Here is a 26,165-nt window from a genome sequence, read left to right as displayed (position 1 = left end):
ATTAACTACACTGTTATTAATAGAATACCATTTATTTAAATATTTTTGGATGTTTTCTACATTTTCAAATATATTGATTTCAATTACAACATGGAATACAAAGTGTACAGTCCTCACTTTGTTTTTATTACAACTATTTACACTGTAAAAAAACAGAAATAGTATATTTCAATTCACCTAATACAAGTACTGTAGTGCAATCTCTACCATGAAAGTTGAACTTACAAATGTAGAATTATGTAAAAAAAACTACATTCAAAAATAAAACAAGGTAAAATTTAGAGCCTGCAAGTCCACCCAGTCCTCCTACTTGTTAAGCCAATTGCTCAAACAAGTTTGTTTACATTTGCAGGAGATAATACTGCCCGGTTCTTGTTGATAATGTCACCTCACAGTGAGAACAGGCGTTCTCATGGCACTGTTGTAGCCAGAATTGCAAGATATTCTGCTAGGTAGGGACGTGCTCCACCTAACAAAGAAAGGGAAGAGCATCTTCACAAGCAGGCTGGCTAACCTAGTGAGGAGGGCTTTAAACTAAGTTCACCGGGGGAAGGAGACCAAAGCCCTGAGGTAAGTGGGGAAGTGGGATACCAGGAGGAAGCACGAGCAGGAGAGCTCAAGAGAGGAGGAATCCTGCCTCATACTGAGAAAGCAGGACGATCTTAAGTGCCTATACACAAATGCAAGAAGCCTGGGAAACAAGCAGGGAGAACTGGAAGTCCTGGCAAGTCAAGGAATTATGATGTGATTGGAATAACAGAGACTTGGTGGGATAACTTACATGACTGCAGTACTGTCATGGATGGATATAAAACTGTTCAGGAAGGACAGGCAGGGCAGAAAAGGTGAGGAAGTTGCACTGTATGTAAGAGCACTATGACCGCTCAGAGCTCCAGTATGAAACAGCAGAAAAACCTGAGAGTCTCTGGACTAAGTTTAGAAGTGTGAGCAACAAGGGAGATGTCGTGGTGGGAGAATGCTATAGACCACCAGACCAGCGGGATGAGGTGGACAAGGCTTTCTTCAGGCAACTAACAGAAGTTACTAGATCACAGGCCCTGGTTCTCATGAGGGGACTTCAGTCACCCTTATATCTGCTGGGAGAGCAATACAGCAATGCAGAGACAATCCAGGAAGTTTTTGGAAAGTGTAGGGGACAATTTCCTGGTGCAAGTGCTGGAGGAACCAACTAGGGGCAAAGCTCTTCTTGAACTGCTGCTCACAAACTGGGAAGAATTACTAGGGGAAGCAAAAGTGGATGGGAACCTGGGAGGCAGTGACCATGAGATGGTAGAGTTCAGAATCCTGACACAAGGAAGAAAGGGGAGCAGCAGAATACGGACCCTGGACTTCAGAGAAGCAGACTTTGACTCCCTCGGGGAACTGATGGGCAGGATCCCCTGGGAGAATAACATGAAGGGGGGAAGAAGTCCAGGAGAGCTGGCTGTATTTTAAAGAATCCTTACTGAAGTTGCAGGAACAAACCATCCTGACGTGTAGAAAGAATAGTAAAGATGGCAGGTGACCAGCTTGGCTTAACAATGAAATCCTTGCTGATCTTAAACACAATGAAGCTTACAAGAAGTGGAAGATGGGACAAATGACCAGGGAGGAGTATAAAAATATTGCACAGGCATGCAGGAGTGAAATCAGGAAGGCCAAATCACACTTGGAGTTGCAGCTAGCAAGAGATGTTAAGAGGAATAAGAAGGGTTTCTACAGGTATGTTAGCAACAAGAAGGTGGTCAGGGAAAGTGTGGGCCCCTTACTGAATGGGGGAGGCAAGCTAGTGACAGAGGATGTGGAAAAAGCTAATGTACTCAAAGCTTTTTTTGCCTCTCTCTTAATGAACAAGGTCAGCTCCCAGACTACTGCACTGGGCAGCACAGCATGGGGAGGTGGTGACCAGCCCTCTGTGGAGAAAGAAGTGGTTCAGGACTATTTAGAAAAGCTGGACGAGCACAAGTCCCTGAGGCCGGATGCACTGCATCCGAGAGTGCTAAAGGAGTTGGCGGATGTGTTTGCAGAGCTATTGGCCATTATCTTTGAACACTCATGGCGACTGGGTGAGGAACTGCCTTCTATGATGAGATAACTGGCTCTGTGGATGAGGGAAAAGCAGTGGACGTGTTATTCCTTGACTTTAGCAAAGCTTTTGATAGTCTCCCACAGTATTCTTGCCAGCAGGTTAAAGTAGTATGTGCTGGATGAATGGACTATAAGGTGGATAGAAAGCTGGCTAAATAATCGGGCTCAACAGGTAGTGATCAATGGTTCCGTGTCTAGTTGGCAGCCGGTATCAAGTGGAGTGCCCCAAGGGTCGGTCCTGGGGCCAGTTTTTTTCAACACCTTTATTAATGATCTGGATGATGGGATTAATTGCACCCTCAGCAACTTTGCGGAAGACACTAAGCTGGTGGGGAGTGGGGGGGAGAGGTAGATACGATGGAGGGTAGGGATAGGGTTCAGAGTGACCTAGACAAATTGGAGGATTGGGCCAAAAGAAATCTGATGAGGTTCAACAAGGACAAGTGCAGAGTTCTGCACTTAGGAAGGAAGAATCCCATGCACCACTACAGGCTGGGGACCGACTGGCTAAGCAGCAGTTCTGCAGAAAAGGACCTGGGAATTACAGTGGACGAGAAGTTGGAAATGCGTCAGCAGTGTGCCCTCATTGCCAAGAAGGCTAACGGCATTTTGGGCTGTATAAGTAGGAGCATTGCCAGCAGACTGAGGGATCATTCCCCTCTATTCAGCATTGGTGAGGCCTCATTTGGTGTAGTGTCCAGTTTTGGGCTCCACACTATAAGAAGGATGTGGAAAAATTGGAAAATGTCCAGCGGAGGGCAACAAAAATGATTAGGGGGCTGGAGCACATGGACTTATGAGGAGAAGCTGAGGGAACTGGGATTATTTAGTCTGCAGAAGAGAAGAATGAGGGGGGATTTGATAGCTGCTTTCAATTACCTGAAAGGGGGTTCCAAAGAGGATGGATCTAGACTGTTCTCAGTGGTAGCAGATGACAGAACAAGGAGTAATGGTCTCAAGTTGCAGTGGGGGAGATTTAGGTTGGATATTAGGAAAAACTTTTTCACTAGGAGGATGGTGAAGCACTGGAATGCGTTACCTAGGGAGGTGGTGGAATCTCCTTCATTAGAGGTTTTTACTGTCAGGCTTGACAAAGCCCTATCTGGGATGATTTAGTTGGGGATTATGTCCTGCTTTGAGCAGGGGGTTGGACTAGATGACCGCCTGAGGTCCCTTCCAACCCTGGTATTCTATGATATTTACATGCAGATGCACTAATGATTCATATGTCCTTCATGCTTCAACCACCATTCTAGTGGACATGAGTCCATGCTGATGACGGGTTCTGATTGATAAGAATCCAAAGCAGTGCGGACTGATGCGTGTTCATTTTCGTTATCTGAATCAGATGCCACCAGCACAAGGTTGATTTTCTTTTTTGGTGGTTTGGGTTCTGTAGTTTCTGCATTCGAGTGTTGCTCTTTTAAGACTTCTGAAAGCATACTCTACGCCTCATCCCTCTTAAGATTTTGGACAGCACTTCAGATTCTTAAACCTTGGGTTGAGTGCTGTAGCTATCTTTAGAAATCTCACATTGGTACCTTCTTTGCGTTCTGTCAAATCTGCAGTGAAAGTGTTCTTAAAATGATCAAGATGTGCTGGGTCATCATCCGAGATTGCTATAACATGAAATATATGGCAGAATGTAGATAAAACAGAGCAGGGGACATACAATTCTCCCCCAAGGAGTTTAGTCACAAATTTAATTAACGCATTATTTTTTTAATGAGCGTCATCAGCATGGAAGCATGTCCTCTGGAATGATGGCCGAAGCATAAAGGGGTATACGAATGTTTAGCATATAAATACCTTGCAACGCTGGCTACAAAAGTGCCATGCAGATTCCTGTTCTCACTTTCTGGTGACATTGTAAATAAGAAGAGGGCAGCATTATCTCCTGTAAATGTAAACAAACTTGTTTGTCTTAGCGATTGGCCGAACTAGAAATAGGACTGAGTGAAGTTGTAGGCTCTGAAGTTTTACATTGTTTTGTTTTTGAGTGCAGTTATGTAACAACAACAAAAATCTACATTTGTAAGTTGCACTTTCACGACAAAGAGATTGCACTACAGTACTTGTATGAGGTGAATTGAAAAATACTATTTCTTTATCATTTTTACAGTGCAAATGTTTAATCAAAAATATACACTTTGATTTCAATTACAACACAGAATACAATATATATAAAAGTGTACAAAAACATCCAAAATACTTAGTAAATTTCAATTGATATTCTATTGTTTAACAGTGTAATTAAAACTGTGATTAATTTTTTTTTTAGTTAATCGCAAGAGTTAACTGCAATTAATCAACAGCTCTAGTTAAAATATTTTAAGTCAGCTCTACTTTTCCCTCTTCAGTGGTGAACAAGTAGATTATTTGGTTTTTTGACTTGCAGTCATACCTTGGTCAAGAGCCTCAGATCTTGCAAGCTAAGCAAGGTCAGGCCTGGTCAAAATATTTTTTGAACTCCAACATTTACAAAAAGGCAGAAGAAGTAATACAAGTGATTCAGCAAGTGCAACTCTTCCATCTAACTATCAAATGAAGTAGTTCCCCAGAAAGATTTATGGGCACCATGCTGCTGGTGTAGTCTGTTTCCTCAAAGACAAGACCTCTAGTCGGTCAGGATCATTAGAGATCTCAGTGCATTTTTTGTGGGAGGAGTGAGTATTGACACCAGCGTCTTGACCAAATTTCATTTTCTTTTTTCAAGTTTCATTCCACCTATCTGAATTCTTCTGTTACCTCATGGCTAGATTTTGCTTTTGGACACAGCCCTGAGTAAGAAGTGGTGCATAAACTGCCCCATCCCAATAGTAATCTTGGGAGACACTACCTCAGACAACTCCCTCCCAGCCTACCCCTTGCTAGGGGCATGGGGGAGGTTGAGTATAGATATTTTGTTAGCCTATGCCAACAGCAAAATTATGGTTCACAATGCTGGCTCAGCTGTACTGGCCAGTACAGTGAGAGCAGAGGCAAGGCTTCACTCTTTCCTTTCCAACCTGCAGGTGTATGAGGGGATTCTTACTCCCCTGCACAGGCACATATGCCAAAGTCTAAATCTAGCTGTTACCTTTATCCAAATTACCATATTCTTTGCTACTTATCTGAACTTCAGCTATTTGAGGTAATTAATAGCCCCCATTTCCATCTCACAATGCACCTGTGAGTTAAAGCATTCAGGGAAATCAGGAAATAGACATTTCAATTTTAAAGATGGTAAACTGAGGCAGAGAAACTGAATGACTTGTGCGAGGTCACACAGGAAGTCTGTGGCAGAGCAGGAAAGCTTGGCTCAATTCCCTAAGTGCCAGGTTAGTCCCCTAACCACCGAACCATCTTCCTCTCTAGAGAACTGTATTTTCGTGACGTTTGAAGCAATTATTACCTCAAAGGCCTTTGTGACCCTAGGCAAATCACAGTCTCTCTGGGTCTCTGTTTTCCTTACCCACCCTTTAAGTGCTTTGCAATTCTATAGTGCCTTTCATTTAAAGCTCTTGAAGTATTAGAGCCCTTTATAACTCTGTAAAGCACTATGATGCATGTCAAAGGCACTATATTTATCAGTAAATACATAACTTTTTTCCTCTGAGGCATAGAGATTTAGTGACCAACCTACAAATTCCAGCTGCAAACTAAAATGGCTTCAAGGTGCCACTAGTACTACTTTTCTTTTTGCGAATACAGACTAACACGGCTGCTACTCTGAAACCTACAATGAATGTATCTCAATCAATCTAGATTTTTTTTTTTTTCTTCAGTTTACAAATTGGAATTTTCCAAGCTCAGTCTGGGATCTGGAAGTGAAGCTGTGTTTTCTGGTTTGTGCTTTAAAAGTCATTTTGACTCAACTGAGAAGTTTAATAAGTATTCTTAAAGTGCATCTGAGGAGAACGCCATTTTTACACAATTACTTTACAGATTTGAAATGCATTTTAAGTATCACAGACGTCAGCATTGTTGGCAAAATTTGTGAAGGTGCATTTAATTTTTTTATGCTCATTTCAAGATCTTACCTCTTGGATGGCTGTATCAGCTTGCTCTTCGGAGTAGAAGTTCCTCCAACAGATGTTCGTACTTTAACAGGTGAATTTTTGGCTCCAGTGGCCATACTATTGCTTCTCGCAGTGGAAGAACTGCTACTAGAAGATCCTGGACTGAGAGTTGAAGACTGTGGCTTTCGGACTCCACTTGCAGGACTGGTGTAACCAGAAGCTTTTAGTGGCTGCCTTGGTGTCAACAGAGAGTTTGAGCATGAAACTTTCATTGACTGTCGGACTGTTAAGGGAGACTGCCCAGCACTAGAGGAATACCTGAGCTTATTGGGAGTCAGACCTAGATGTGAAGGAGGAGGTGGCCTCCCACGGGAGAGAGAGAAAAAAAAAGTTAGCAATACTGGCATAGAATCATAGATTAGAGTTGAAGGAGGTCATTTACCCCCTTCTCAAAGCAGGACCAACCCCAACTAAATCAACCCAGCCAGGGCTTTATCAAGCCAGGCTTTAAATACCTCGAAGGATAGAGATTCCACCACCTCCCTAAGTAACCCATTCCAGGGCTTCACCACCCTTCCAGTGAAATAGTTTTTTTCCTAATATGCAACCTACACCTTCCCCACTGCAACTTGACACCATTGCTCTTTGTTTTGTCATCTGCCACCACTGAGAACAGCCTAGCTCCATCCTCTTTGGAACCCCCCTTCAGGTAGTTGAAGGCTGCTATCAAATCCCCCCTCACTCTTCTCTTTTGCAGATTAAATAAGCCCAGTTCCCTCAGCCTCTCCTCATAAATCATGTGCCTCAGACCCTAATGATTTTCATTGCCCTCCGCTGGACTCTCTCCAATTTGTTCACATCCTTCCTGAAGTTGGCGGCCCAAAACTAGGCGCAGTACTCCAGATATGGCCTCACCAGTGCCAAATAGAGAGAAAATCACTTCCCTCGATCTGCTGGCAATGCTCCTACTAATGCAGCCCAATAAGCCGTTAGCCTTCTTGGCAACAAGGGCACACTGTTGACTCATATCCAGCTTGTCGTTCACTGTAAGCCCCAGGTCCTTTTGTGCAGAACTGCTGTTTAGCCAGCCAGTCCCCAGCCTGTAGCAGTGCATCGAATTCTTCTATCCTATGTGCAGGACTCTGCACTTGTCCTTGTTGAACCTCATCAGATTTCTTTTGGCCCAATCCTCCGATTTGTCTAGGTCACTCTGAACCCTATCCCTACCCTCCAGCGTATCTAACTCTCCCCCCAGCTTAGTGTCATCCGCGAACTTGCTGAGGGTGCAATCCATCCCATCATCCAGATCATTAATGAAGATGTTGAACAAAAACAGCCCCAGGACCAACCCCTGGGGCACTCTGCTTGATACCGACTGCCAACTAGACATCAAACCATTGATCACTACCCGTTCAGCCCAATGATCAAGCCAGCTTTCTATCCACCTTATAGTCCATTCATCCAATCCATACTTGTTTAACTTCCTGGCAAGAATACTGTGGGAGACCGTATCAAAACCTTTGCTAAAGTCAAGGTATATCACATCCACTGCTTTCCCCATATCCACAGAGTCAGTTATCTCATCATAGAAGACAGTCAGGTTGGTCAGGCATGACTTGCCCTTGGTGAATCCATGTTGACTGTTCCTGGTCACCTTCCTCTCCTCCAAGTGCTTCAAAATGGATTCCTTGAGGACCTGTCTCCATGATTTTGCAAGGGACTGAGGTATGTAGTTCTCCAGGTTCTCCTTCTTCCCTTTTTTAAAATTGGCACTATATTTGCCTTTTTCCAATCATCCGGGACCTCCCCCGATCGCCATGAGTTTTCAAGATAATTGCCAATGGCTCTGCAATCACATCAGCCAATTTCCTCAGCACCCTCGGATGCATTAGTTCCGGCCCCATTGACTTGTGCATGTCCAGCTTTTCTAAACAGTTCTTAACCTGTTCTTTCGCCACTGAGGGCTGCTCACCTCCTCCCCATACTGTGCTGCCCATTGCAGCAGTCTGGTAACTGACCTTATCTGTGAAGACCGAGGCAAAAAAAGCATTGAGTACTTCAGCTTTTTCCACATCATTTTCACTAGGTTGCCTTCCCCATTCAGTAAGGGTCCCACACTTTCCCTGACCTTCTTCTTGTTGCTAACATACCTGTAGAAACCCTTCTTGTTACCCTTCACATCCCTTGCTAGCTGCAACTCCAATTGTGCTTTGGCCTTCCTGATTACACCCCTGCATGCTCAAACAATATTTTTATACTCGTCATCTGTCCAAGTTTCCACTTCTTGTAAGCTTCCTTTTTGTGTTTAAGCTCATCGAAGATTTCTCTGTTAAGCCAAGCTGGTCATCTGCCATATTTGCTATTCTTTCTGCACACTGGAATGGTTTGTTCCTGCACCCTCAATAAGGCTTCTTTAAAATACAGCCAGCTCTCCTGAACTCCTTTCCCCCTCATATTAGCCTCTCAGGGGACCCTGCCCATCTGTTCCCTGAGGGAGTCAAAGTCTGTCCCACGAATATTTTAGGATGCTGGGCCTTTTAAGAGCCTCAGATCTGCAGTCAGGCACATTTATTTTTGTTCTTAGTTAAACTTATCATTTTGCCACTTCATTTGTAAAATAATAAAGTGAACTGACTTGTTGATGGTTGCTGAATTCTGGAAAGTCGGCTGCTGGGCACCTGCAAATCTGATTCCAGACTCCGACTGCTTCTTACAGATTCCAGAGAGCGAAGGCTTGTCCTAGCCAGGTTAGGCATACTGTGGCGCATTTCCTCTGAAATATGAATTCCCAATAGAACGTATACTATACAGTAATCAAATTGCCTTCATTGTTTATTCCTAGGAAATTGCAGACTACCATTTTAATTCAAAATAATAATAGAGCAAACAAGTAACATAACCAATTGCAGGAGTAGTTCCCATGAAACAGCTATTCTTTCTCTAAATCATTTCCATTTTTAATACATAGTATCGTAAAGTTTACAGCCAGCCTACCTTCGTTATTTGTGTATTTTAGCTGGTCTTGCATTGGACTTTGCACAGCTCTCCTTGGGGGTCGAATTCGAGAGTTTGTTGTCCTGCCATAATCTGCACCTGAAGAAGGGGATTGGCAACGGGGGGAGCTGAGAGGAGATGGCGAGTACCTGTGAGCACTACGATAGGATAGTGAACAATCATAATCATCCTCATCCTCCAGACTGTATGTATCAAACTCCTGGTCACTATAGGTGCCTCTCCTCAAAGAGTGAAGGGAAGCGCTGGAACTGCGACGGGACACTGAAGCAGAACTTGAAGCACAGTCCTGGCGGAGACCTGGAAATGTGAAATATATGTCAGATTCACAATAACTTATTACAAACTATTTCCCTGCCACACCACAGTAGGGATTAACAAGTGCTACTCTGACTACTAATTAATTTGGCTAAGAGACTGGGTTCACACAACGGGAAAAAAAAAGTTACCTACCTTTTGTAACTGTTGTTCTTCGAGATGTGTTGCTCATGTCCATTCCATTCCATGTGCAGAGTTTTTTTGCCTTGGCGATATCCGGAGGGCTGGCTGGGGCACCCCTTTGAGTGCCATGCCCATGCATTGGTATATTAGACGCCGCCGACCCTACGCACTCTCAGTTCCTTCTTACCGGCAACTCCAACAGAGGGGTAGGAGGGCAGGTAATGGAATGGACATGAGCAACACATCTTGAAGAAAAATAGTTACGAAAGGTAGGTAACTATTTTTTCCTCTTCGAGTGCTTGCTTGTGTCGATTCCATTCTAGGTGACTTGCAAGCAGAATCTATGGAGGTGGGCTCAGAGTTCACAGCTTAGCAGCTTGCAGTACTGCCACACCAAAGCCAGCATCATCCCAAGCTGGCTGGGTAAGTGCATAGTGGGATGTACATGTATGGATGGACAAACAGGTGGCTGCCCTGTAGATGTCCTGGATAGGGACCTGGGCCAGAAAAGCTGCAAAAGAGGCCTGTGCTCTGGTCAAGTGGGCGGTGACCATCACCGGGGCGGCACCTTCACTTGATCACAGCAGAAGTGAATGCAGGCGGTGATCCAAGAAGAAATTCTTTGAGCAGATACAGGGTGACCTTTCATTCTGTCAACCACTGTGACAAACAACTGTATCAACTTACAGAACGGCTTGGTCCTGTCAATGAAGAAGGCTAGCGCCCTCCAAACGTCCAAGGCATGCAATCTATGCTCCCTCTCTGATTTATGCAGCTTTAGAAAGAAGACCGGTAAGTAAATGTCCTGGTTTGAATGAAACAGAGACCACCCTGGGCAGGAAAGCCGGGTGTGGTCTCAGCTGGACCTTGTCCTGTAGAAGACTGCATAAGGTAGTTCCGAGGTGAGCACCAAATCTCAAAGACTCGACAGGCCGAAGTCACCGCGACCAGGAACGCAACCTTCCAGGACAGGAGGAAAGAACAGGAAGCCAAAGGCTCAAAAAGGAGGACCAGTGAGCCGCAACAGCACCAGGTTTAGGTACCACAGACGAAAGGGGTCCTTGACGTTTGGGTAGAGGCGCTCAAAGCCCTTGAGAAATCTGGCCGTCATGTCCTGGGCGAAAACCTACCTACGCTTGAGAGGCGGATTGAAGGCCGAGATTACGGCCAAGTGGACCGTGATCAATGAAAGGGACAAGCCCTGGAGCTTGAGATGCAGAAGGTAGTCTAAAATCAGCAGCAACAAGCCTCACTCAGGCTGGACACCTTTATCCAAGGTCCAACACGTGATCCGCTTCCACTTGGCCAGTAAGGTCGCTCCAGGAGAGAGCTTTCTACTGCCCAACAGAATCCGCTGGACATCAGGTGAGCACTGCTGCTCCTGCTCGTTCAGCCATGCAGCAGTCAAACCATCAGGTGTAGCGCCGCCAGGTTCAGATGCAGAAGACTGCTGTGGTTTTGGGACAGTAAGTCCGGCCTGAGTGGCAGCTGGAACAGAGTCACCACTAAAACGTCCAGCAGAATGCTGTACCAATGCTGGCGCAGCCAAGCCAGCACTGTGAGGATCACTCTCACCCACAGACCATGCTGTGCCGGTTGGGAACATAAACCCCTCTGCAAGGGCCTGAGGCGGAGCCATGCATGTCGGACCATGTAAGTGTATGCCACTATGTGACCCAACAGTCTCAGGCACATGTGGGCAGTGGTGAGCAGGTGGGCTCGCATACACGAGATTAGGTCCACCATGGCTTGGAACCGAGTCTTGGGGAGGAAGGCTCTCGCCTGAGTGGAGTCGAGAACCGCTCCGTTGAATTTTAATGTGTTGCCCTGGGGTCAAGGTTGACTTTTTCTCGTTTATTATCAGCCCCATGTTTCGAGAGGTGGAACAATCAGATCAAGATGCCTCCGCACTTGATCCCGGGACTGGCCCTTTATCAACCAGTTGTCAAGGTATGGGTAAACCCAATGTCGCAGGTAAGCAGCCACTGGCGCTATACACTTTGTGAACACTCTCAGTGCTGACGAGAGGCCAAAGGGCATTGTCGTGAACTGGAAATGGTGCTGGCCCAGCATGAAACGGAGGAAGCGCTGGTGCCCTGGGAAAATGGAAATATAGAAGTAAGTATCCTTTAAATCGAGGGCGATTTAATCTCCCAGATCCAGGGAGGGAATGATGGAGGCCAGGGAGACCATGCGAAACTACAACTTCTTGAGAGACTTGTTGAGGCGATGCAGGTCCAGAATGGGTCTGAGGCCCCCTTTTGCCTTTGGAATTAGGAAGTAACGGGAGTAGAACCCTCTTCCTTCCATGTTCCAAGGGACCTCCTCCACTGTCCCCAGAAACAGGAGGTTGTTGATCTCCTGAACGAAGAGCTGCTTGTCCGAAGGGTCCCTGAAGAGGGATGGGGAAGTGGCGTGGGGGGGTGGTCGGTGATAAACTGGGGGGTATAGCTTGTAGAGATTGTATCGAGCACCCAATGGTCCGAGGTAATACGGGACCAGGCCGACCAGAAAGGGCGGAGGCAGTGAGGTATGAGAGGGACAGATCCAGTAGCTTGACTGGGGAGTCATCCTTGGGTGCACCCTCAAAACAGCTCCTTTTGGCCTCCCTGGTTTCTGGGAGGGTCAGGTAGTGCAGCCAGGCGGGAAGACAACGGATATCACTGCTTATGCCCCTTGTCTTTATCCTTCTTCCTCTAGGAACCCGCTCTGGGAGTTCCCCAGGACCTAGACTGCAGAGAGGGAGGAGGCGGAGGACAGAAAGGCTTCCTGGACTGTTGAGGGGTATGAAGGCCCAGGGAGCGGAGGGTGGCTTGGGAGACTTTAAGACCATGGAGCCTTGAATCCATCAGCTCAGAGAAGAGCCCCATACCCTCAAAAGGAAGGTCCTGGATCATGGCCTGCATCTCTTGGGACAAACCAGAGGACTGCAGCCAAGAACTGAGTCTCATGGCTATCGCAGATGCAACTACCCTGCCTGCTGAGCCAGTAGCATCCCAGGACATTTGGAGGACTCCCTTAGCGACCGACGTGCCTTCGTCCACGAGAACAGCAAACTCCTAGGCATGATCCTGTGGGAGGGCCTCTTTAAACTTATTCAGGGAGTCCCATAGATTGAAATTATATCTACCAAACAGGACCTGGTGCTTAGACACCCTGAATTGTAGACTAGCAGTCAAACTTTTCTGCCAAACAAATCTAGTCTTTTGGCATCTTTGTTCTTCAGCATGCCCCTAACTTGGCTTTGTCTGTCCCACTGGCGCAGATATGACCAATGATGTTGCATGGGGTTGTGTATAGAGCTATTCAAATCCCTTTGCAGGGACATAGTACTTCTTTTCCGCCTTCTTAGAGGTTGGCGGAATAGAGGAGGGGGTTTGCCACAATGACTTGGTAATCTTAAAGACCCCTGGGTGGACGGGCAATGCGACCTGAGCAGGGTGGTGGCTGAAATCACATTGAAGAGGTCGTCGGCCTCCTCCGCGATCTCCTCTCTCTCTAGGCTTAGGTTTTCAGACACTCTTTTAAAGGAGGGCCCAGTGCTCCTTAAAATCATCCAGGGGACTGCTGGAGTGGGACGGCCTGGCCACCGCCTCATCCGAGGATGATGACGAGGACTGTACTGCTAGAGGAAGAACATGTTCTCCCCCCACCCTTTCTCAGGGGAGGGCTCCCTCGATGCCAGGGTCTGGTGCGCTGTTCCTGCATTTGGCTTGGTACCGCACTCCAACTGCCATGCCAGCAGTGCCATGGCTGGCTTGTCCAAGACAGCCAGGGAGGGCTGGGAATACGTGACTGCACCACTGGCACCCCACATGGGTTCAAGTACAGCAACTGGGTGGGCCACTGTCCCTGCTGTAACGGCACCATGGCCAGTGGTGCGCCAGTCTCCCGCGTAGGTGGAGAGTTCCCCTTTTGGGGCAAAGGGCTAAACTCCCAGTTCAACTCAGACCACAGGCACCGAATTCCCCTCTGCCTGGTGGGTGCTTGACCCCTCTCCTTCCCCCAAGTCCCCATCCCTGCCCTGCCTCTTCTCCACCTCCTTCCCTGAGCGTGCCGCATCCCCGCACCTCCCTCTCCCTCTCGGAAAGTTCAAAGTGATGCCAAACAGCTGTTAGGTGGCGGGGGGACAGGAAGCACTGGGAGGGAGGGGAGGAGAGAAGCGGGGACGTGGCACGCTCGGGGGAGGGCAAAAGAGGCGAGGAGGGGGAAGCTTGGCTGCCTGTGGGTGCAGAGCTCCCACTAATTTTTCCCTGTGGGTTCTGGATCAGCGCCTATGACCCAGACCACTGTCCTTCCGGCGACCACAGTGGAGCCATCAAGGCCCAGGTTTGCCTGCTGCCTCTGATGGGCGACCGGCGAGGCAAAAGCAACTAGCGACGCCTACTAAAGAAGTGGTACTGGGGTGACCAGGACTGGCACTGTGATCCTGAGCAGCCCCTCCAGGATCATGATCGACATCTAGGAGACTTCCTGTGGGAGGGTGATCGGGGTCTAGGTGACCTGTGGCCGGAAGTTCACCAGTACAGGAAATGACATTGTGGCTCCGGAGCCCCATGCCTATTAGACAGGGAGCACGTCAGGGACCTGGGTCTTCTAGCTGGAGAGTTGGTATATGGTGCTGGGGTCCGAGGTCACAGAGACAGAGATGTGCACCTGCAGTCTGGGGTGCTCAGGGGTGCTCAGCCATCCTGTGAGGCTACACTCCAATGACTAAGGCCCGGGTACCGAAGGGCAAGCCTAAGTCATCCACCTGGCATGGCGGCTGCGGATCCAGTCGGCTTTGCTCTTTAGCCACCGGTACCGCTTCGGGCACTGACGGCCCTGGGAGAGGCCGGGGACCCTTGCCGCTTCCTGGGGTCGGGGTGGATCCCTGGCCAGGCTGGTGGAGTCTGACCTCAGCAGTACCCCCATGAAGCCCCACAGTGGGTTTGTGGCCTGACAAAGGTCATTTGCCCACAACCCCCTTGTCTTTCGGTGCCGAGGGGCTCCTCTTCTCTGGCGCTTCTTTGGCACCAGTGAGGGGGAACGGTGCTGGGCAGAGCCCAGTGGCGGCAGTGCGCTTCGCACTGAATCCAAAGTACTCAGCGTGGATTCTGCTGCAGAAGGCTCCGATGCGGGGTGAAGCACAACCTCCATGAAGAGGGTCCTCAAGCAGCTATCCAGCTCTTTTTGTGCGTGAGGACGAAAGTTTTTACAAATACGACACCTGTCCTTTCTATGGGCTTCCCCCAAACACTTCAGGTAGTTGTAATGGGAGTCAGTGATCGGCATCGGCCTGCTACATGACACACATGACTTGAAGCTGGGAGAGTGGGGCATGCCCCACTCGGGGACCAAGTCCCAGCCTGGACTCCACCTACTCTAATTTAACACTACAAAGACTAACTAACTACTATTAACTATGTACAGATTAGGTAGAACAAAGGTCTATGAAGACCCGCTAACGCTCTTGCAAACTGCAAAGAGGAGGCACTCCAACCGTCACAGGCGGTAAGAAGGAACTGAGACGGCGAAGGGCCAGCGGCACCTGATATACTGACGCATGAGTGCGGCACTTAAGGGGGCGCCACAGCTGACCCTAAGGCAAAAATCTCTGACAACTGTGCACATGGGTGCGCACACACCTAGAATGGAATAGACATGAGCAAGCACTCGAAGAACCACCATTTTTATGAAAATCAGTCACAAGTTATGATGTATTGCTCTAAAGGAACAATAATATGGTATAGATGGGGGTGAGAGGGATATTCATAATTATTGTTCTGTAGAGCAGTGGTTTTCAGTACTGGGTTGCAGAATGTAAGGCACTGGGTTGCGACGGCTCTGGTCAGCACCGCCGACCGGGCCATTAAAAGTCCCGTCAGCGGTGCTGCCCAGCTAAGGCAGGCTAGTCCCCACCTGTTCTGACACTGCACTGCACCCCAGAAGCAGCAGCATAGGGCTCTGCGTGCTGTCCCCGCCCTGAGCACCGGCTTTGCACTCCCATTGGCTGGGAGCAACTCCACTGGGTCACGGGCATCAACAATTTTCTTCGACTGGTACACCAGAAAAAAAGTTTGAAAACCACTGCTATAGACTGCAGGAGCCACCTACAGGGCTAAGGATATATTTACTTAAAAGTTTAACGTTCAAAGAATATATTATATGTGCGCTGTAGGGAGTAATTAAGCATGTAGTTGTGACTGCAGTTTTGATAATAAGCAGTTTAAGTACATTATTAACATGAAGTAAGAGAATGTATTCAATTGCATATTTAAATTAGTTTTCATATGTAATTTTGTGCCTATCAGATTTTCCAACAGGTTCAGGGAAAGATTTGTATATCCATTTGCAAACTGAAGAACACCCCCCTTTGCTCACTGACATAGGCAATCCATCCCTCTTTGGGTCCTCAGTTGTACTACAAACAACTCTTTTCCATATCATTAACATACTAGCCTCTGTCCAAAGTGAAAGGTACAAGCAAGCAATCATCTATTTAACTGATACTTATCTCAAAGCCCCTTTGTCAAAGGTATGGAATAAATGCTCCTCATTACTAACTCTCATTTGTAGGATAACCACATTCTCTCCCCCCATTCACGCTACACATCTAAGAAGGTCTTCTGAATTGAGCAATCTTTTCATATGTTTCTGGTTAGAATTTTAAGTTTGGAGCTCTAAGACTATGATAAACAGGCTTTTTATTATTATTAAGTTATAACACTCAGACTTTAAGGCCAGAAGGGACCATCACGATTGTGACATTATCTGATTAAAATATGACCATTGTTGCAACCACGGTTATATATTTGCAGAAAATATTGTACAAAGGTTGTCAAGCGAGGTGTCTATGAAAAGGTTATGATGTGCTGGTTACGATCATGCTACCTGTATGCATGTATTAGTTTTGTATGTGAAGTTGTAAGTATTGGCTCTATATTTGGATTTCAAATGTTTGCTCCTGGGGTAACGCCCACAAGGTAACGCCCAGCACCTCTTGGAAGGACTGTTCAAATTAAGTGGCTTATCAAGAAATACTTGGTTGACAATGGACTATTGAAGATGCCCATCTACACTGAGTGGATTTGTCATGTAAACATACTGTCTGGAGTGTAGATAATGACTTCCTGCAATGAGTAAGGGGAATTTGGCATGAACATGTGATTTGCCTGTGTGATGTCAAACTCCTTCTTGTTGCTCTAATTTTCCACAGTAAGAACAATGGGATGCCCTCCACATGTCAAAAGTGATAAAAGGCTCTGGGAACACCTCCATTGTGTCTTCAATCCTCCTTCTTACCTCTGGAGGAACCTTGCTACAAACCGAACAAAGGACTGAATGACCCATCCAAGCTGTGGATGTACTCCAGAGACTTGACTTAAGCCAGCAGTTTATTCCATCACTGCTACAAGCCTGAACCAAGAACTTTGCCATTACTGTATGTAATTGATTCCTTTAACCAATTTTAACTCTCACCTCTTCCTTTCTATGAATAAACGTTTAGATACTAAAGGATTGGCACCAGCGTGATTTTTTGGGTAAGATCTAACTTATATATTGACCTGGGTGTGTGGCTGGTTCTTTGGGATCAGAAGAACCTATTATTTGAAGAGACTGGTTGTAGAGAACCATTCATCTCTGAATCCAGTGTTTTTGGTGGTGATATAAGAACTGGAATGCCTGAGGAAACTACCTTTATGTTTTCCTGTTAGCCAGTGTGGTGAAACAGGAGTTTACTTTTGTGGCTGGTTTGGCATATCTACAAAAGAATAACTACCAGTTTTGGGTTGTGTTTTCTCTATTTCTCAGGAGTTCATCCTGAATTTGGCATCATCAGTTGTGACCCACTACAGCACAGTTACAATGATCATCTAGTCTGATCTCCTGCACATCACAGGCCACAGAACCTCACCCACCCACTCCTGTAATAAACCCATAACCTCTGGCTGAGTTACTGAAGTCCTCAAATCTCGATTTAAAGACTTCCAGTCACAGAAAATCCACCATTTACCATAGTTCACACAAGCAAGTGACCTGTGCCCTATGCTGCAGAAGAAAGCAAAAATACCCCAGGAGCTCTGCCAATCCGACCTGGAGGAAAATTCCTTCCCAGGGATCAGTTAGACCCTGAGCACGTAGGCGAGCACGATCATCCAGACACCAAGGAAAGAATTCACTGTAATAACTCAGAGCCCTCCCTATCTAGGGTCATCTCTGGCCACTGGAAATACTTGTTACCAGCAGTTGCCAATGGGCCTCATGCCATTGTAGACAGTCTCATCATACCATCCCCTCCATAAATTTACCAAGCTCAGTCTTGAAACCAGTTACATTTTTTTCCACCCACTGCGTCCCTGGGGAGGCTGTTCCAGAACATCACTCCTCAGTTAGAAACCTTCATCTTATTCAAGCTTATTCAGTTTACGTCCATTTGTTCAAGTGCCAACACTGACCCTTAACTTAAGGAACTCCTCTCCCTCCCTGGTGTTTATCCCTCTGATGTATTTATAGAGAGCAATCCTCTCTCCTCTCAGCCTAGATTTGTGAATAGGAATTTTTTTTGGAGTGACCATAAAGAACAATGTACTGGGAAGTGGAGGGGTGGCACAGATTTTGCCTTTATTCTCACTGTAGAGTACCTTCCTTCACAAGCATAGATGGAATAAAGGGCTAATCAATGCAAAGGGATCCTTTGATTTGTGCTTTTTGGTCTTCTGTTCGAATTACTATTTGTTATTAGTGGTTTTAATTTTGTAAAACCTCAGTACAAAGGAAGTAAATATTTCCAGAAGGTTTACATAAGAACCTAAACATCACCTTGCAGTAATCTGATTTACAGAAAGTGGAGAAATGAATTATTACGTAGCCCAACTGCTCCACGTTTCTTTGTTCCTCCTCTGCAACTCTATGCAAGAGAGTGACTGGAATTCTCAGCAACCTAATCCAACTCCCAATGAAGTCATTGGAAAGAGTGCTATTGACTCCAAAGGGAGTCTTTCCATTGACTTCAATGGGAGTTAGATTAGGCCCCTAAAACCCAAACAAAAGGCAATGGATACATTTTGCCCTCTGCAGCATGTGTAGTGGATTGAGCAAAGGACCAGGGCTAGAAATCCAAGTTCTAATTGCAGCCCTCTCAATTCTGGCTCTCTGTTTTTGACTCGGGCTCTGGTCTACACATGAAATGTTGTTGCATGGAAGGTGCAAACAGATTTCAAAACATGGTTCTCTAGAAAAATGCTAACATGGTTTTAAGTCTCAATGCAGAGAGAACTTCATTTAGGCACAGAGTAAGATTTTTCAAAGGTACAAATGGTAGTTAGACACCTAACTCCAGTTTGGACCTTTGAAAAATCTCCTCCACAATCATTTTTATACTTAAGTGTCGTGAATTGAAAATGTTACCTTATCGACCAGGTTTAGGTGGACATCTTAGAGATGTAGAATTTAAAGTTAACATATAAAAGAAAATGTAGTAAATTGGAAGTGGGCTATTAAACTCTTGTATGTTTGGACAGTTGAAATCTATCTGCATTTTCCTACAATTCCAATTACACGACTAACATAGAAAGGAAATTGCTGTCACATACTTTCTTCCTGTAGGCGTGCCATAACCTGGACATCAGTTAAGTCCTGCAGCTTATATCCCATAGAGATGGAGTCATCAGATGTACTCAGCTCACTGTCTACAGAGGACTGAGAGCTCAGTGCAGAATGCATGCTCAAGTAGCCTTCAGGAAAAAAGAAAAGGAGACACAAACAGAACAATGAGGAGCAGAAAATGCTTTAGACACCCACACAGAACCAATGATAAACTGCATAATTTTATTCCAATGCCAGTTCCAGTCATGACGCAAAAAGATGAAGTTCAGAGCTGAAGTGGCCCAGCTTATTTGCTAGGAATAATTTACACAAGTCAGTAATGGCTGCAGAAGAGAGCGTGCTCCACATCTATCTGTAAATTTTATGAGGTAGAGACTGGCACGGTGCTTTGTGGCCTTCTCATAGAGAGGAAGAGAAATGCTCATTCTTTAATATAGACTTGAACCCAGAAATAGCTGCTAGAACATTTCTCTCAGTATTTACTGTTTTTGCACGTTTTTGAGAAAGGTAATGCTGCAGCGCCAATGGCTCAATGTGAAATCTCAGAAGAACTTCATATGGCATTTACATCTGGCCATAAGAGTGCTAAGATCTGAATCTCTCTCACAGATTCACTGACTGAATGAAAAGTCATTCAGTTTCATCTCAGTGACCCAGTGGAAGGCAAAAAGCCGTCCTGTACTATTCAAATTAAGAAGAATCACAACAGTGAGTTTGTTCTATGCAATGGTAGGTTTTATACTAGGTACTTGCTATCTCATCCTGTTTTCCTCACCCCGTTTGTTTCCATTTTCCTCACCCCTACCTGTTTGTTTCTGCCACTTTTTGCATCTTGTCATAAACCAAGACTGTGAAACTCTTTAGGGAAGAGACTGCCCCATTATCTATTTGTACGACACCTAGTACAACAAAACCCTGATTGGGGCCTTTACATTGCTGTAATATAAATAATAAAATCCAAATTAGCAGGGTCTCTCTCTGACTAAGGAGAGAAATTTCTACTACAGAAAACATCACTGAATAACCATTTTAAGAAACGATTAATTTCCTAATGTAGACAGAACTTAAGGTAATAGTGGCAGACTCTCCATGTCATTCCCATCAAGATGTTCCATTTGGGTTGAGCAAAATTTTGAAAGAAGAAGGATGTTCCAGGGGCTAGGGCATTAGTCTGGAACTTGGGAGACCTGGGTTCAATTCCCTGCTCCACCACACACTTCCTGTGTGACCTTGGATAAGTCACTTAGTCACTCTGTGCCTCAGTTTTTCCATCTATAACAACAGTTCTCAAACTTTAGCAACCCGAGGACCCCCATTTTGATTTTAAATTTTTCAGACCCCGCAACTCCCCCGCTCAGCCCCAGGCCCCGCCCCAACTCCACCACTTCCCCCTCGGCTCCAGGTCAGTGGTACCCCAGGGGAAACCCGTCACAGGGAGGATAACTGCATTAAAGACTGAGGCACTCCTATGGTAGGAGGAGCCATACAAGTACTAATAATACAAAGAAGTTCCGTATCTTTAGAACAGACACTTTCAGTACAATGACCTTCTCCTCTTTGTCCTCATCTTTTCAGAGATATCAAAAATATTTCCAGCAGCTAAGCAAAAGTAGCAAGTTGGCAGGATGTGGTACACTGAATAAAACAGCACAATGTTCTTCCAAAGATATCACCTTCCACCCTAAGAGGGCAAAACTCAACTACTCTGGACTGGCCAGAAGCCAGCAACAAACTCTGGATGTTCTATATGCAAAGTCTGTTCTGAGAAAGGACTGCAGGGATTTAACTTTGCATTAGTTATTCATGGTGCACTAATCTTTGACAATCCTGCTGACCAGTGACTTACTAAAATAAAAGCATTACCATACTTCTGTTTCTGTTCTGGTATTCCACAACAGATTTTACACTTCGTTAACTGAGGGCAAGTCTACACTAAAGAATTAAGTCGATCGAAGTTACATACAGCCACTGCAGTAATTAAATCGCTTTTGCATGTCCACACTACACTCCTTGTGTCGACGGTGCATGTCCTCACCAGGAGCACTTGCACCAATTTAACTGTCAGCGTGGGGCATTGTAGGATGGCTTCTGAAAGGCAGCAGCAGTCGATATAAGCAATGCAGTGCCCACACTGACTCTCCGTCAACTTAAGCACTATGCCCCTTGCTGAGGTGGAGTTATTAAAGTTGATGTAGTGGGAGAGTTACATCGGTGGAAGCTACATTTTAGTGTAGACACTTACAGAGTTAGATCAGCTTAAGCTGCCTTACATTGACCTAACTCTGTAGTGTAGACCAGGCCTGAGATAGCAAATAATTTTCATATGGAGTGAAGTGATGAACCACTGTAGAAAGATTTTTGTTTACTACAAGCCATTTTAAAAGTTTGTTTCCATCCCATTCTTGAATTCTTTCCTCTGAAAGTGTCCTGATAGAAGGGATAGGGGATGAAGAGACTCGTAGGTACTAGGATAATACAAATAATAAAGAAGGTGGTGGTGGTGAAGAAATACAAAAGAATTTTCTCCAGAATGGCAACAAAACACTTCAGTATGCAGTATATCAGGAATTCATCCTGACAGACTCAGCCACTGCTCTCCTGGAATCACTGGCATCTACAAGATTACAATAATGGGCAGAGATGGGGGAGGCCACAGACTTAACGTAATCAAGTTGTAAAGCATGGGCCCTTCTGTGGTACCTAGCTGGAGTGGCGCCATCCCACACACATGCAATGCAAGTTACTGCTAACAGCATTGCCAATCTTCTACTAAAAAACTCAGACAATTGTAAGCCAAAGAACAAAAAGAGATGAAAAACAGCTCAAGGAATCTTGTGCACGAAGTGCACCTTTGTCAAGATTCTGTCAACCCTCCCTCCACAAAAGCTGAGATTGACACTGCCCTCTCTGCTATTAAAACAGGAAAAGCAGCTGATGTTGATGGCATCCTTCCAGACTTTCTTAAATACCTTAGGCCAAGAGGGCACAACTGGATGGCTACAATATTCACAAAAGCCACATCACGACCAGCAAAATTCCAACAGCTTGGAGACAATCCATGGCCATCACTATTTTAATACCTGGAAAGCAATCTCCCTATCACTCTCCTTTAGCAAGGCTGACCCCACCCTGGAGACCACAAGGAACAGGGCGAAGCTGCTGTGACCAAGCTTTTGCCCCAGCTGCCAGCAGAAGCTTAAAATGGTTGCGGCTTTTATCAACTTCTCATTGGCCTTTGATACCATCTTGGCATAAGGATGTACTGCTGAAGCTTTCCAACCTGCTTCAACGGGACCAGACATTTTGACTCATTAAGTCTATGTTCTCAGACAGAACATTTTGTGTCCATCTTGGAAGTCAGGGTAGCCAAAAGTGGAGTTTGCACAATGGCTTCCCACAGGGATCAGTACTAGCACCACCTCTTTTTAACTTGTATTTTAAGTGGTGTGTCCAAAACGAAATGCCGCATCGTTTATGCTGATGCTTGGCACTAAAAACACAGGCCACAACACTCAAGGAAGCGGAAGACACCCTTAATGATCTTAAGAGAATGGAAAACTATTTTTGGTACTGGCAGCTCATACTCAATCCATCAAATACGGTGTTTCAGCTTTTCATCTCAACAATTCTGAAGCTAAGAGGATGCTAAATGTAATTGCTCACAATCTTAATCCCCGCTATCTAGGAGTCACCCTCAATCGCAGCCTTACCTTACCTATCAACAATTCTGAAGCAGAGGAGCCATAAAATGAAGAGTCACATTAATATACAAAACTAGCAGGTTCTAGTTGGGGTTGTGACTCTCGAATGCTACAAACAGCAACACTGACTTTCGTTTAAACCCATGGTTGAGTACTACACACCTGTTTGGGGAAGATGCTCCCACACAGACCTTGTCAACACCCAGCTAAATGCAGCTCTGACACTTATAACTGGCACCCTGAAGTACACTCTGCTGCCTTGTCTTCTAGTCCTCACAAACATCCTTCCTTCAACCATCTGGCAAGAGATGGCAGCACTTTGCAACAACAAAAAAGCACTCACTCACTAAAAGTTGCCACTACATGACAACCTTGTTCACTCACTTGGCAATTGCCTTAAGTCCCGCTGACAATTCTGGACATCTGGTGAAGCTCTTCTCTCATCTGTCAGCCAATGGCAGTTGTTCCAAAATACTATTTCATAGATGTTTCCAATCCCCATCCCTCACCAAAAGGAAAACATAGATCTCATATTTTTCGGATGTTTAAGAAATTTGCTTGGTAATTCAAGATTTGTATTCAAGGAACTTTCCACTGGACCAGGAAAAAGTCTTGGATTCTCAAAGTCAAACCCATTGCAGATCCACACCCCCGAGCTACGTACTTATACTGACCTAATCCCCTAACCACAGCTGGAGAGCTTCTCCAGGTGACATAGCTAACACCTCTCAAGGAGGTGGATTAACTACACTAACAGGAGAGCTCTCCCCTATCAGCTTAGAGCATCTTCATTAAAGCACTACAGTGGTGCAGCTGCACTGATGCAGCGTTTTAAGCGTAGACTTGCCCACACTCACTAATAGATCTGGGTTCCTGATTTGAACAGTCCTTTTAAGCAAACCCCATATTAAACATATTAATAACTTATTCAGCTCCTCAAAATACACTGCAACTATAAAGGAGGTCCTTTCCTATAAAAATCAACCTACAGAACTTAAACAGTCAAAAGAAAGAAGAGAGTGTCCAAATAATTCAATACTTCCAGAAACTGTGTTCTATTAAATCTAAAAAATCAAGGAGGAAAAAAAGTAAAATTTCAAAAGCATACCTGCATCTGTCAAAATATTTGCATGCAAGACAGGTTTTTAAAATATTCATGTGACTTCAAGTTTCAAGACAGACTGTGTTAAACATGCAATTTTTTGAACATGCAAACCAGGTCTACACAAAAATAAAACAAGATACATTCTTTTGATAGGAAACCAAAGGCAGAGCATTGCTCCAACAGCAAAAATAACCATGGGCTGCATCTAGAGGGCTAAATGCTACTCCTGAAAGAGTCCATGTATAAATTTCATTGAGAGCAGACCATGTGCATCCAAAGGGCAGACTCTGATCTAAAGTGTTCAGGAGAAACACTAGCAGTTTAATCATTTGACACAAATTAGAAGTTTTGGTCCCACATTCCAATGAGGACAGATATTCTGATGAAAATATTATTTTAATATATATATATTATTCCTGTTGGAGGTCTTGGTCATCACCTAATTTAAAAGTAATACAAATCTTATTCCAACAAGTCAAGCAAAAGCTTTCCATCAGATTTTACTATTCCATCTTTATTTAGCTACTCAATTATTTCACCATCTCTCTAAAAGGGGGAACTGCAAAGAGTTTGGTGTTTAGAGACAATTAGAATAATTTTCAAAAGCACCTAAGTCACTTATAAGCTTATGTCCCATTAACGTTCAGTAAGACTTCAGCTCCTAAGTCCCTTAGGTGCTTTTGAAATTTTTACCCAATATCACCAAGTAACCAGCTGAATTCAAGTTGTTGTTTTTTTGAATGGTTAACTCTTTATTGTTTTATACTGGGCTATTTAAAGAGCAATGCTTCTTTGTTTTGTTTGAACCGAAACAGCTGTTTCATATTTTTTTAATGCCTAAAGTTAGTACAAATGAATGAGTTTTAAATATTATATATATTTAAATATATAATATAAACAAAAACAAATATATTCAATTATCACAAGACATTCAGGATACAAAGAGGCTCCTTCCATGATGAAGTTACCACCTCAAAAGATTCCCAATGGCTTCATGCATAGCTGAGGCTAGCAATATAAACCAAATTAAGTTATAGCCACTGGATTCTCCTTTTCGTCACATCCCAAGATCCCCCGCCCCCCAAAAAAGCCCACAACAATTGTTCTTGCATAGTTTTAAAAGTTTCACTCTGCATTATTGACATGCCATACCTGAGCTGCCACATGTTAGTAGTGGTTTGTTAGTTGATTTGAGGTGCCCAGGAGAGTTTAGTGCATTGCTACAGGAGCTTGTCTCTGTATTCAAGTTATGTGAACTTGGTGATGCCAATGGACTGCAATACAGGTTTTTCCACCTACCGGCTAGAAGGAAAATACAAGAAAGCCATATATATTACCAAATTAGCTTTGAAAATGAATGAAGTTGGGGAGAAAAAGGAAGTAAATCGAACAGGACCAAGCATTATCATCAGCATTTAGAATCAACCAACATGAATGAACTACTCATCACAATAAGTGAAAAGCCACACAATATTTCTTCCTCTACTCTGCCATGCCCCCTAACCCCTAACCTTGTATAATCACTGTTTAGTATCCCAAGAGCAGCTTCTTCACCAAGGCTGAGATTTTTCAAAGATGAATGGCTTGGAGCAGGGGGGAAATCTCAGCCTTGGTCTTCAAAAAGGACTTTCAAATTTTGAAGCCGAACAATGAAAATGTGATGCAGAATTTAACTAATATTGAAAATAACTTCATTGGTCTTTACATTCAGATATGCATATTCCTTGGATTTTTACTCTTAATATTAATATCAAAGTATTAAGCTACTTTGATATAACTTTGGCTCAAAACTTCAAACAAAGATGTTTAAAATATCTTTTATGCAAAACCCACACCCCAGAAACAGTGAACAAAATACTGAACATTAAAGATGTTTGAACTGGTGCTCTAGTTTAAATGAAATGGGGGAGGTATAAAGCCTGATCAGATAAGAGCTCAGCACAAGAGAGCACTTTAATGGAAAAATTTGAAAGAGAAAGTGAATGGTTAATAGAATAAAAACACCTTCATCCATCTTCTGGGTTACAGAAAGTTCACCAAAACAGACTGAGTTTTTAAACAAACCCAGCTCTACAACCTACATTCAGCTATCATATACCATCCTATCCTAAAGCCTCAAAATAAATCTGATAATGTACCTCGCTGAACATACTGTCAGCACATAAATAAAATAAAAATACACGTTCCTATCAGGGGCCTAGGCCCACATGGCTGAAGTAGGATTGCTTG

At 44.7% G+C, this 26,165-nt stretch overlaps 1 protein-coding gene across 5 annotated transcripts in view; it reads right to left on the bottom strand.

The window, feature by feature from the left end:
* The window catches only part of LOC102941814 (SLAIN motif-containing protein-like), a 66,364-nt gene that overhangs the window by 4,372 nt on the left and 35,827 nt on the right, over window positions 1–26,165 (bottom strand). For 3 of the 5 annotated variants that reach the window (XM_027830951.3, XM_037908123.2, XM_043522907.1), the window contains exons 5-9: window positions 25,089–25,238; window positions 19,118–19,258; window positions 9,084–9,401; window positions 8,725–8,862; window positions 6,111–6,429 (exon numbers count right to left, since the gene is read on the bottom strand). In XM_027830951.3, coding sequence (XP_027686752.2) covers window positions 6,111–6,429; window positions 8,725–8,862; window positions 9,084–9,401; window positions 19,118–19,258; window positions 25,089–25,238 — 1,066 coding nt within the window. The remainder of the gene's footprint in view (window positions 1–6,110; window positions 6,430–8,724; window positions 8,863–9,083; window positions 9,402–19,117; window positions 19,259–25,088; window positions 25,239–26,165) is intronic. The other 2 variants (XM_027830952.3, XM_027830953.3) reach the window with 2 other exon arrangements.

Source organism: Chelonia mydas, chromosome 9 (genome assembly GCF_015237465.2).
Source record: "Chelonia mydas isolate rCheMyd1 chromosome 9, rCheMyd1.pri.v2, whole genome shotgun sequence".
NCBI lineage: Eukaryota > Metazoa > Chordata > Testudines > Cheloniidae > Chelonia > Chelonia mydas.
Note: the sequence above shows the minus strand (reverse complement) of the source record. Positions and strands in the feature narration are given on the sequence as shown.